At 40.5% G+C, this 10,000-nt stretch overlaps 1 protein-coding gene across 7 annotated transcripts in view; it reads left to right on the top strand.

The window, feature by feature from the left end:
* Positions 1-10,000, top strand: part of LOC125047228 (potassium voltage-gated channel subfamily KQT member 1-like) — a 135,592-nt gene that overhangs the window by 82,825 nt on the left and 42,767 nt on the right. For all 7 annotated transcript variants that reach the window (XM_047645436.1, XM_047645435.1, XM_047645437.1 and 4 more), the window contains exon 4: positions 9,521-9,690. In XM_047645436.1, coding sequence (XP_047501392.1) covers positions 9,521-9,690 — 170 coding nt within the window. The remainder of the gene's footprint in view (positions 1-9,520; positions 9,691-10,000) is intronic.

Here is a 10,000-nt window from a genome sequence, read left to right as displayed (position 1 = left end):
TAGAGAACAGGGGGAGAGAGGAAAAGGGGTAGAAAATTGAGAAAGAAAACAGGGGAGAGAGAAAATTGAGAAAGAAAACGGAGGAGAGAGAAAATTGAGAAAGAAAACAGGGGAGAGAGAACAGGAGAAGAGAGGAAAAGGGGTAGAAAATTGAGAAAGAAAACGGGAGAGAGAGATAATTGAGAAAGAAAACGGGGGAGAGACAAAATTGAGAAAAAATCCGTGGAGAGAGAACACGAGGAAAGAGGAAAAGGAAGAGTGAGGAAAAGGGGGAGAAAATTGAGGAAGAAAACGGGAGGGAGAGAAAATTTAAAAAGAAAACAGGGGAAAGAAAATTGAGAAAGAAAACAGGGGAGAGAGAAAAAAAGGGGAGAGAAAATTGAGAAAGAAAACAGGGGAGAGAGAAAATTGAGAAAGAAAACAGGGAGAGAGAAAATTGAGAAGGAAAACAGGGGAGAGAGGAAAAGGGGGAGAAAATTGAGAAAGAAAACAGAGGAGAGAAAATTGTGAAAGAAAACAGGGGAGAGAGAAAATTGAGAAAGAAAACAGGGGAGAGAGAGAACAAGAAGAGAGAGGAAAAGGGGGAGAGAGAAAATGAAGAAAGAATAGACACAGACAGACGACTAGATAAAGGAGTAGGCAAATGTTAGAGCAGACCAATGGTATGCAGTGCACGCCCTCAGCCTAATTAGCGGTCCTGCGTCCAGTGAATATTTTATAAATTAATTACCGCGAAATTCCTTACTCCAGAAAGTTTTTTTTTTCAGAGTTTGCAGATTTTTTATCGGTTTAGGCTGTGATCTGCTGCAATATTGGGTAATATTATGAAAGAAAATGAGGATTATTTTTTGGGTATAAGTTGCTCCTCTAACGAGGGATGTACAATGTGGATTGGATCGACGAATAGAAAGACAGAGACGAGAGGGGGAGAGAGAGAGAGAGAGAGAGAGAGAGAGAGAGAGAGAGAGAGAGAGAGAGAGAGAGAGAGAGAGAGAGAGAGAGAGAGAGAGAGAGAGAGAGAGAGAGAGGGGGAGGGAGGGAGGGGGGAGAGAGAGAGAGAGAGAGAGAGAGAGAGAGAGAGAGAGAGAGAGAGAGAGAGAGAGAGAGAGAGAGAGAGAGAGAGAGAGAGAGAGAGAGAGAGAGAGGGGGGGAGAGATAGAGAGAGAGATAGAGATAGAGATAGAGATAGAGATAGAGATAGAGATAGAGATAGAGAGAGAGAGACAGAGAGAGAGAGAGAAAGAAAGAGGGGGGTAGAGACAGACAGACAAACAGATAGACAAACAAACAGAAACAGACAAAGAGATGCAACTGTAAATATGAATGCAATATAGAGTATGTACCCGCATATAAACAAAGTGATACATGCACTTATACATATATGAATGAAATGCAAATAAACAATCGAAGTAATCTATGAAATATTCACCGGTACATGGCAATTCCTCCTCTACTAAACCCTCACTGACAAGCCTGACAGAGTGTGTGGCAGGGGTAGGGAATGGCGAGCAGTAGAAGTTAGTACAACTAGGAGAGGTCGGGAAAGGGGCTATTTGATCACCGGAGAGAGGGACGAGACAGCCACTGTGTGAAAGTTTTTATTAAAATATGTGTGTGAGAGAAAGGGAGCAGGGGGAAGGGGAAGGGAGAAAGGGAGAAAGACAGAGAGAGGGGAGGAGGGAAGGAGGGAAGGAGGGAGGGAGGGAGGGAGGGAGGGAGGGAGGGAGAGAGAGAGAGAGAGAGAGAGAGAGAGAGAGAGAGAGAGAGAGAGAGAGAGAGAGAGAGAGAGAGAGAGAGAGAGAGAGAGAGAGAGAGAGAGAGAGGGGGGGGGGGGGGGAGAGAGAGAATGAGAGAGAAACAAAAATGAAGAATGAGAGAGAGCGTGTTTTTTTTATTTTTTTTACGATTTTCCATCCGGATTAACGTACAGCCGTCTGTGTGTAGCTGTTATTGTGTTTTTGTTCTAGCGTATGTTATTGCCTCTACTTTTAATTGCATTTTTACACTTTCTCCTTCTTTTATTTGCTTTTTTTAAACACTCTCCTCTACTTTTATTTTCTTAACACTTTCCTCTACTTTTATTTTCTTAAAACTTTCCTTTACTTTTAATTGTTTTCAAACACTTTCTTCTTCTTTTAATTGCCTTTTTAAAACACTTTCCTCTTCTTTTAATTGCCTTTTTTAAACCCTTTTCTCTTCTTTCAGTTATTTTTGAAACACTTTTTCCTCTACTATTTTTATCATTCTTTATTGCCTCTTCTTTTTGAGCCTTCGTTCTTCCCATTTACGGTTGAGAAAGCCACGCCACAGCGTTATAAATCCCACCTCACGCGCTGGTGATCTCGCAAGCACTCGCGCGGGTTACGGGTCCCAGTCTGGCGTTGTGTATGCGATGTTCCCGTGATATTAAATTGCCGCCACGCACTGTTTGTGTTCTGCCTTTCGGACATTGTAATACGTGTAGGTGGGCTTGTTATAAAGGCAGTGTTGTGGTTGTTGTTGTTTGCGTTGCTGTTGTGGTTGTCGGTTGTTGAATATTTGTCTGTTGGTTTGTGTGTCTGCTTGTGTTTACCTGTTATCATGTATGTTATTTGCCTCTTATACTTCTCTTGACGAAGACGTCTTGATTCTGCCTTTTATGTGTCATCAAATTACGTTCACCTCAATAGTTATTTAAGAGTTAATGGCACAGGGCAGCTCTAATCAGAAAGGAAATGTGAACATGATAGTGTGTTTCTATTCCTCATCTGTCTGTTTTCATTTTTCTGTCTGTTTGTCTTATTTTATCTCTCTCTCTCTTTTTCTTCATTTTTCTCTGTTTCATTTTCGCTTTCTCTCTCTCTCTCTCTCTCTCTCTCTCTCTCTCTCTCTCTCTCTCTCTCTCTCTCTCTCTCTCTCTCTCTCTCTCTCTCTCTCTCTCTCTCTCTTTCTCTCTCTTTCTCTCTCTCTCTCTTTTTTTCCCTTTCTCTCTCTCTCTTTCTTCTTCTCTTTCTCTCTCTCTCTTTCTCTGACAATACATATCTTAACGTATGAGGGGACACGGTGATGTTGGTGAGAGATAAGTGCATGTGTTTGTATTTGTCTGTCTGTCTGGCTTCATGACTAGCAGATTGGCCCTTTGTCTGCTTGTCTCGCTGTCTGCATTTCTATTTGTCTTACTGTCTGCCAAATTGTATAAAATTACAGTACATTCATTTCAAGTGTCTTATCGTTTCCTCTAATATAAAGATGTCGACTTAAAACAAAATAATGATAGATAGTAATGATGATGACAGTAATAATAATAATAGTAATAATATTAATGATGATAATAATAATGATAATAGTAATAATGATAGTAATTATAATAAGGAAAATAATAATAATAGTAATAATAACAATGACAATAATAATAATAACAATGATAATAAAAAGAAGAAGAAGACGAAGAAGAAGAACGATAATGATGATGATAAAAATAAGAATAATTCATATTTCAAATAATTATTGCAATTTATACATCCCTGAAAAACACACACAGCCCCCTCCCCCCCCCCCCCTCCTTTCCTTCCCTACCCCTAGCTTCATCTCTTACACTATGACCTTTTTTTATAACCTTTTATGAAAGCAGTTAATAACAATAAAAAAAACGTTGTCGAAAGTGTTAGGTCATTGCTTACTTTTCTCTTCTCTGATCAGCTTATAATTCGATCGACATTTTCATCAGCATCTGTTTCGCATTTTTTAGATCATCGTGTTTCCTAAACTTTTTTTTTTTCATTTTTGTTGTTGTCGTTGTTGTTGTTGTTGTTGTTGTTGTTGCTGTTGTCGTATTTTACAAGTGTCTGTCTGTCTGTCTGTCTGTCTGTCTGGCTATTTGCAGAGAATAAAGACAATATATAGAGAATGAATACGCGATTTATGCATTCTCGATTATAAGGAATGTGTGTATATAATTAGTGTCACTTATCTTAATTAATAGATATATGAAAAAACTAGTTCATGACTGCAATAATCTACACCCATGCATATATATTGTATATAACTATACATAGTCGGCGTTTTTCTGATTTTTTTTTTTTTTTTTTCTTTTACTGTTATATCTTTCTTTCAATCTTTCTTCCTTCTTCGTCGTCATCTTCTTGTTATTCTTCGTTTATTCTTTCTTCTCTTTCTCTTCCTTTTTTTCTTCTTTTTCTTTTCCCTCTTCTTTTCATAATAATAATAATAATAATAATAATAATAATAATAATAATAATAATAATAATAATAATAATAATAATAATAATAATAATAATGATAATGATAATAATAATAATGATAATAATAATAATGATGATGATGATGATGATGATGATGATGATGAGGATGATATGATGATATGATAATGATGATGTTAATGATAATGATATTGCTATCAATAAAATTATGACGTTAATATTAATTTTAACAATAATTATAATAATTACAATAGTAATAAGAATAATGATAATAACAACAATAATAATAACGATACCAATGATAATTATAACGATAATAATAAAAATGCTTATTATAATAATACCAATAACAACAACAACAACAACAGCAATAACGATAACAATTTTAATAATGATAATAATTTAGCGCCGACTCGAGCGGGTCAGCATCAGAGTGGTTTCCTGTCGCGCGTGTCCTCCCGGCGTGTGACTTGCTCTTCCGCGAATCGACTTAAAAGGACATCTTTAGTCGCGGGAATTGGATCACTAAGGCAGGATGTCGAACAAACAATGCTTGAGGAGGGATAACAGGTTGGGAGGAAAATAGGGTGTGTAGTTAGAGAGAGGGAGGGAGGGAGGGAAAGAGGGAGGGAGGGAGGGAGGGAGAGAGGGAGGGAGGGAGAGAGGGAGGGAGGGAGGGAGGGAGGGAGGGAGGGAGGGAGGGAGGGAGGGAGGGAGGGAGGGAGGGAGGGAGGGAGGGAGGGAGGGAGGGAGAGAGGGAGAGAGGGAGGGAGGGAGGGAGGGAGGGGAGAGGGAGGGAGGGAGGGGAGAGGGAGGGAGGGAGGGAGGGAGGGAGGGAGGGAGGGAGGGAGGGAGGGAGGGAGGGAGGGAGGGAGGGAGGGAGGGAGGGAGGGAGGGAGGATGGTAGGGAGGGAGGGAGGGGGATGAGGGAGAGGCAAGGAGGAAGGGATGGGAATGAAGAGAGGGAGTGAGAGGAAGGCAGAGAGAGAGAGAAAGAGAGACTGAGAGAGAGAGAGAGAGAGAGAGAGAGAGAGAGAGAGAGAGAGAGAGAGAGAGAGAGAGAGAGAGAGAGAGAGAGAGAGAGAGAGAGAGCCAGCCAGACAGACAGACAGACAGACAGACAGACGGGGAAAATCCAGAGAGAATATATACCTTCTCCTCAGTAGCTCGTATCCACCTTCCACCTTTCTCTCTCTTCCTTCGTTCCGTACGCCTTTTCCCCTCTCTTCCCACACGACGAGGGGAAAGGAGAGAATGCAGTGAAAAGGTAATCGAGAACAAAAGGTTGGAGGGAAGTAAAAGGAGAAAAAAGTTAGTACCTCTGTCAACCATGGTTGCTGTTGCGTTAAGTTATAATGGAGTTATCTGTAAAGTTGATGTGTAAAAATGTCGTTTTAAAGTTTTAGAATTGGAATTGTAAATATGTAAGTGTAAAGAAAAATATAGAGGGAAAGAGGAAAAGGTAAAACTACAAGAACGCTTACACACCCACACAGAAAACTAACTGCAATGGATATTTTTAAGCCCATAAACCCATTTTAAACTCACTTCCGACCCCGTTGGCGAATCCACACACAGGAAACCACTCCAAGAAGTTGAAAAAAAAGGAAAAAAGAACTTCAGCTGTGACATAACAAGACAATCAACATGCAAAATACGTTATAGGTCAAAGGTTAAAGGGGAGAGGGGGGAAGGACGAGGAAGAGGAGGGGGGAGAAGGAGGAGGAAGGGGAGAAGGAAGATGTGAAGGAGTAGGAGGAGGAGGAAGGAAGGGGGGGGGTAGGAGGATGTGGAGGAGTAAGAGAAGAAGGAGGAGAAGGAAAGGAAGAAGAAGAAGAAGAAGAAGAAGATGATGATGATGATGATGATGATGATGATGATGATGATGATGATGATGATGATGATGATGATGATGATGATGATGATAAGGAGAAAAGAAGCAGAAGAGGAAAGAAACAGAAAAGGAGGTTGTTATGCTAATGGAAGAAAAAGAGAAGGAGGAACAGAAAAAATAACAAGGAGGAGGAAGAGGAATAAGGAGAAGCAGAAGAATAAGGAAGAGGAAGCGGGGGAAAAGTAAAAGAATCAGGAGGAGGAGGAGGAGGAAGAAGAAGAGGAGGAGGATCTGTTCTTGTAACCCTCTGTGTCGCCGTCTCGCACCTTTCATTAGTAATTAAGAGAGGCTGATTGACGTGTCCCCCCCCCCCCCTCGGTGGGCCTCCCCCCCTTCCCCCTCCCTTGACATGAGGAGGCAGGGAAGGTGAAAGGGAAAATGGGCGGGGAAAGTGGGAAGTAGGGTGGAAAGAAGAAGGGGGAAGAGGAGGGGAGGGGAGGAGAATAAGTCAGGGAGGAGAGAGAAAAAATAGAAGGAGGAAAGAAAGGGAGGAGAGAGAAAAAATAGGAGGAGGAACGAAAGGAAGGAGAAGAAGGAAGAGGAGGAGGAAGGAGAGGGGGGGGTGAAGGCATAGGACAGAGGGGAGATAGTGGGAAAATTAAACGGAGAGAAGAATAATCAGGACAAGGTGAAATAGGAGAGGAAGAGGGAGAAGAGATGGAAAAATGAAAAAGGGAAAGGAAGAAGAGGAAAAGGAGGAGAGGTAAAGAGAGAATAGTACAGGGAGTAATGAGGGGAAGGAAAGGTGGAGCAAGAAGAAAGGTAAAAGAATAAAGGAGATGAAGAAGGAATAAAACACACGGTATAGAAAAGATGCTAAAAGATATAATAAAATAAACAAAAACAAAGCTATAGAGAGTAAGGATTTTATTACAATATACAAGAAGCGTTCAATGTGTTCAGATGTATGTGAAAGTTCAATTTACTTGTGTTCAGCGATAGTATATGAACTAACGATAAACACTGAACGTAGGCCAGATTGATATAGCAAAAGAAGAGGAATTCCGATACATACTTTGGATAATTTGAAGCTCCCCGATTGATTTACATATACAGAAGTGCAATATATCGCATACCGTGAAGCAAATGCGATAAGGCATACATTGGCGAAACGGGACTAGAGTTCACCACCAGGATCGGCGAACATCGAGCTGATATCTGTCACCACAGGACTTCCCACAGTATGGTGGTGCATGCAAATGAAGCTGGACATCCACCGAACCGGAAGGAAGCACAAATAATAAATGGAAGATTGAACAAACACAAAAGAAAAATTATGGAAGCTGCATACATGGCGACGGGCAGCTTCAAATAACCGAATGTCTCAATAGCAATTATGTGGGTAACGAGTGGGGATGTCACGGTGGTTAGATCACGTCTGACATATATATATATATATGCTCTGTAGTTTCTCTTTTGTATGTATTTCTGATGAGGACATATTCGAAACTGGTTATATACATATCTAGAGAGAGAGAGAGAGAGAACGAGAGAGAGAGAGAGAGAGAGAGAGAGAGAGAGAGAGAGAGAGAGAGAGAGAGAGAGAGAGAGAGAGAGAGAGAGAGAGAGAGAGAGAGAGAGAGAGAGAGAGATTAAACATTAAAATTAAAAACTAACAATAATAAGAACGAATAGCAATAAAGTAATCGCTTTATGTCCTAACATCGCTGTGAGAAACTTGAATCCAGGGTACGCTTGTCCTCACTGGCAAAACAATTCAGAGGATTCGACTCGTGCGTGCGGAATGAAGCGACGCACAGATAGAAAGACAGACAGATATACAGACAGACTGACTGACACACAGAAAGACAATTGTGGACATGCACAGAGTGAGAGAGAGAGAGAGAGAGAGAGAGAGAGAGAGAGAGAGAGAGAGAGAGAGAGAGAGAGAGAGAGAGAGAGAGAGAGAGAGAGAGAGAGAGAGAAGAGAGGTTAGCAGAAAAAAAGCATTGGTGGCTCCAGGTAAGCCCATATCATTATATATGAAAAAACCTCAATTTTAATATCTGGCTTTAGTGTGATAATGCAATATTAATTTATTAATGAAAGGACCCAAAATATTTCGTAGTTAATTAATATCAGTATCTTTCGTGTCCTATATGTGATAATTATGAAAATGATGATAATAACAGTATGAATGATAGAGATAAGAAGAATATTTATATAACTACGTAAATAATGATAATGATAAAAAAACAATGATGGTGTTTATGAGCCTTTTGATGATTAATGATGGTGATGATAATGATAGTGCTAATGGTAATGATAGTTATGAGGATGATAATGATGATGATGATGATAGTGGTGGTAGTGGTGGTGGGTGTGATAATGACAAAGGGACTCTCATGAAGTACATAATTAAGATATTTTAAAATCCACAAGGATTTTCCTAGAAGACCCCAAATACCTAGATCTTGTTGTTTCAAGAGCCATCTAGCTACGCCTTAGTACTAGCGGATCAAGATCTGTCACCAGGATATCCATAGCTTCATATAAGATGGCAAAATCATCAGCAGAGTCAAGGTCGCTTATCTTGCTATTATCCAGCGTTGATTTTGGACGGCAGCTTTACCCTTTATCCTAGCCAGACAAGTGTTGGAAAGCGCTGATGCATTGACCTACCCCTCAGTCCACAGGGAAGAAGCTTTAACAGGGCCCCTAAGTGCATTGCAGAAATTTTACTCATAGTATATAAGTTTGTTATCAACCCTATAATCTTTGTCGAGACGATTTTTGAGTCTCAAGGATTTGCTAGAGCGATTCACGACGACGCTCTGTGATGGCTTAAGGCGATGGGATTCTTTTTACTGTATGCGCAAGGAGTGAATTCTGATTGCAGAGAACTCTAGTGCCTGATTGGGTGGCCTTGGTAGAAGGATTTCGGCGCCTTGTTGGGTACACTGCCTCGATTATTGCTATAATCAAAGTAATCCCGTTTTCCCGCAAAAAAGTAACACGGAACTTATTCTCATGTCGATATTTTATGACTCTATAAACTTATTTAAATTCTACAACGATATAATTCTGTAGCTGTATGGTTATGCATCCATACGGTTGTAGAGATTCATAGTTATACAATTCATATAAGTACTCTTTACAATTACACAATTTTACAATTATGGCCAGTTATACGAAGTTTGAGGAACACAAATTACTTTTACGTTTTTACCTTTATCTTTTATTTAGTCTTGTGTGTTTTGATGTGACCAACTGATATAAAAAAAAAGGTATATTATGATTTTCCTTTTTAAATGGTAGTAAGAACCTATTTTCTCCACACACCCCCTTTGCAAATGCATGTGTTCAAACCTACGCGCATGCATTCATACGTGTGTGTGTGTAACTAAACAAACACACACGCACGCAAAGTAACAAAACATGATTTCTTGAAGGTGCTCCAAACCAACCACACTCTCCCTTTTCTCAGACATGGTGACCATCGTGGCGTCGGTGGTCGTCCTGGCCAACGGCACGGGCGGCCAGGTCGTGAATGCGGTTCGCGGGCTGCGGTTCTTCCAGATCCTTCGCATGGTGAGGATGGACCGGCGGGGAGGCACGTGGAAGCTCCTCGGCTCGGTGGTCTACGCGCACAGACAGGTAAATGCGGATTCCGGATTCGTGCTTACGCGAACGGGAGGTTTACATTTGCTTGATGTTTTTTTTTTTGTTGTTGTTGTTGTTGTTGTTGTTTTTTTGGGGAGCGGGCTTTGTCGTTCATGAGACTAGATTAGTTAGGATTGGTGTGATGACAATGATGGCAACAATAATCATGATTATATTAATAATTTATAACATGATGAAAAGGATGATCATTACAACAACAGTAAAAAAAGCAACAACAACAATACTATTTCCGCATCAGAACCGAAAAAAAATACATGAGAAAACCTCCTCGACCCTCAATTCC

This window comes from Penaeus chinensis, chromosome 40 (genome assembly GCF_019202785.1).
Source record: "Penaeus chinensis breed Huanghai No. 1 chromosome 40, ASM1920278v2, whole genome shotgun sequence".
NCBI lineage: Eukaryota > Metazoa > Arthropoda > Malacostraca > Decapoda > Penaeidae > Penaeus > Penaeus chinensis.
The sequence above is the reverse complement of the archived record's forward strand: the minus strand, read 5'-3'. Positions and strand labels throughout refer to the sequence as shown.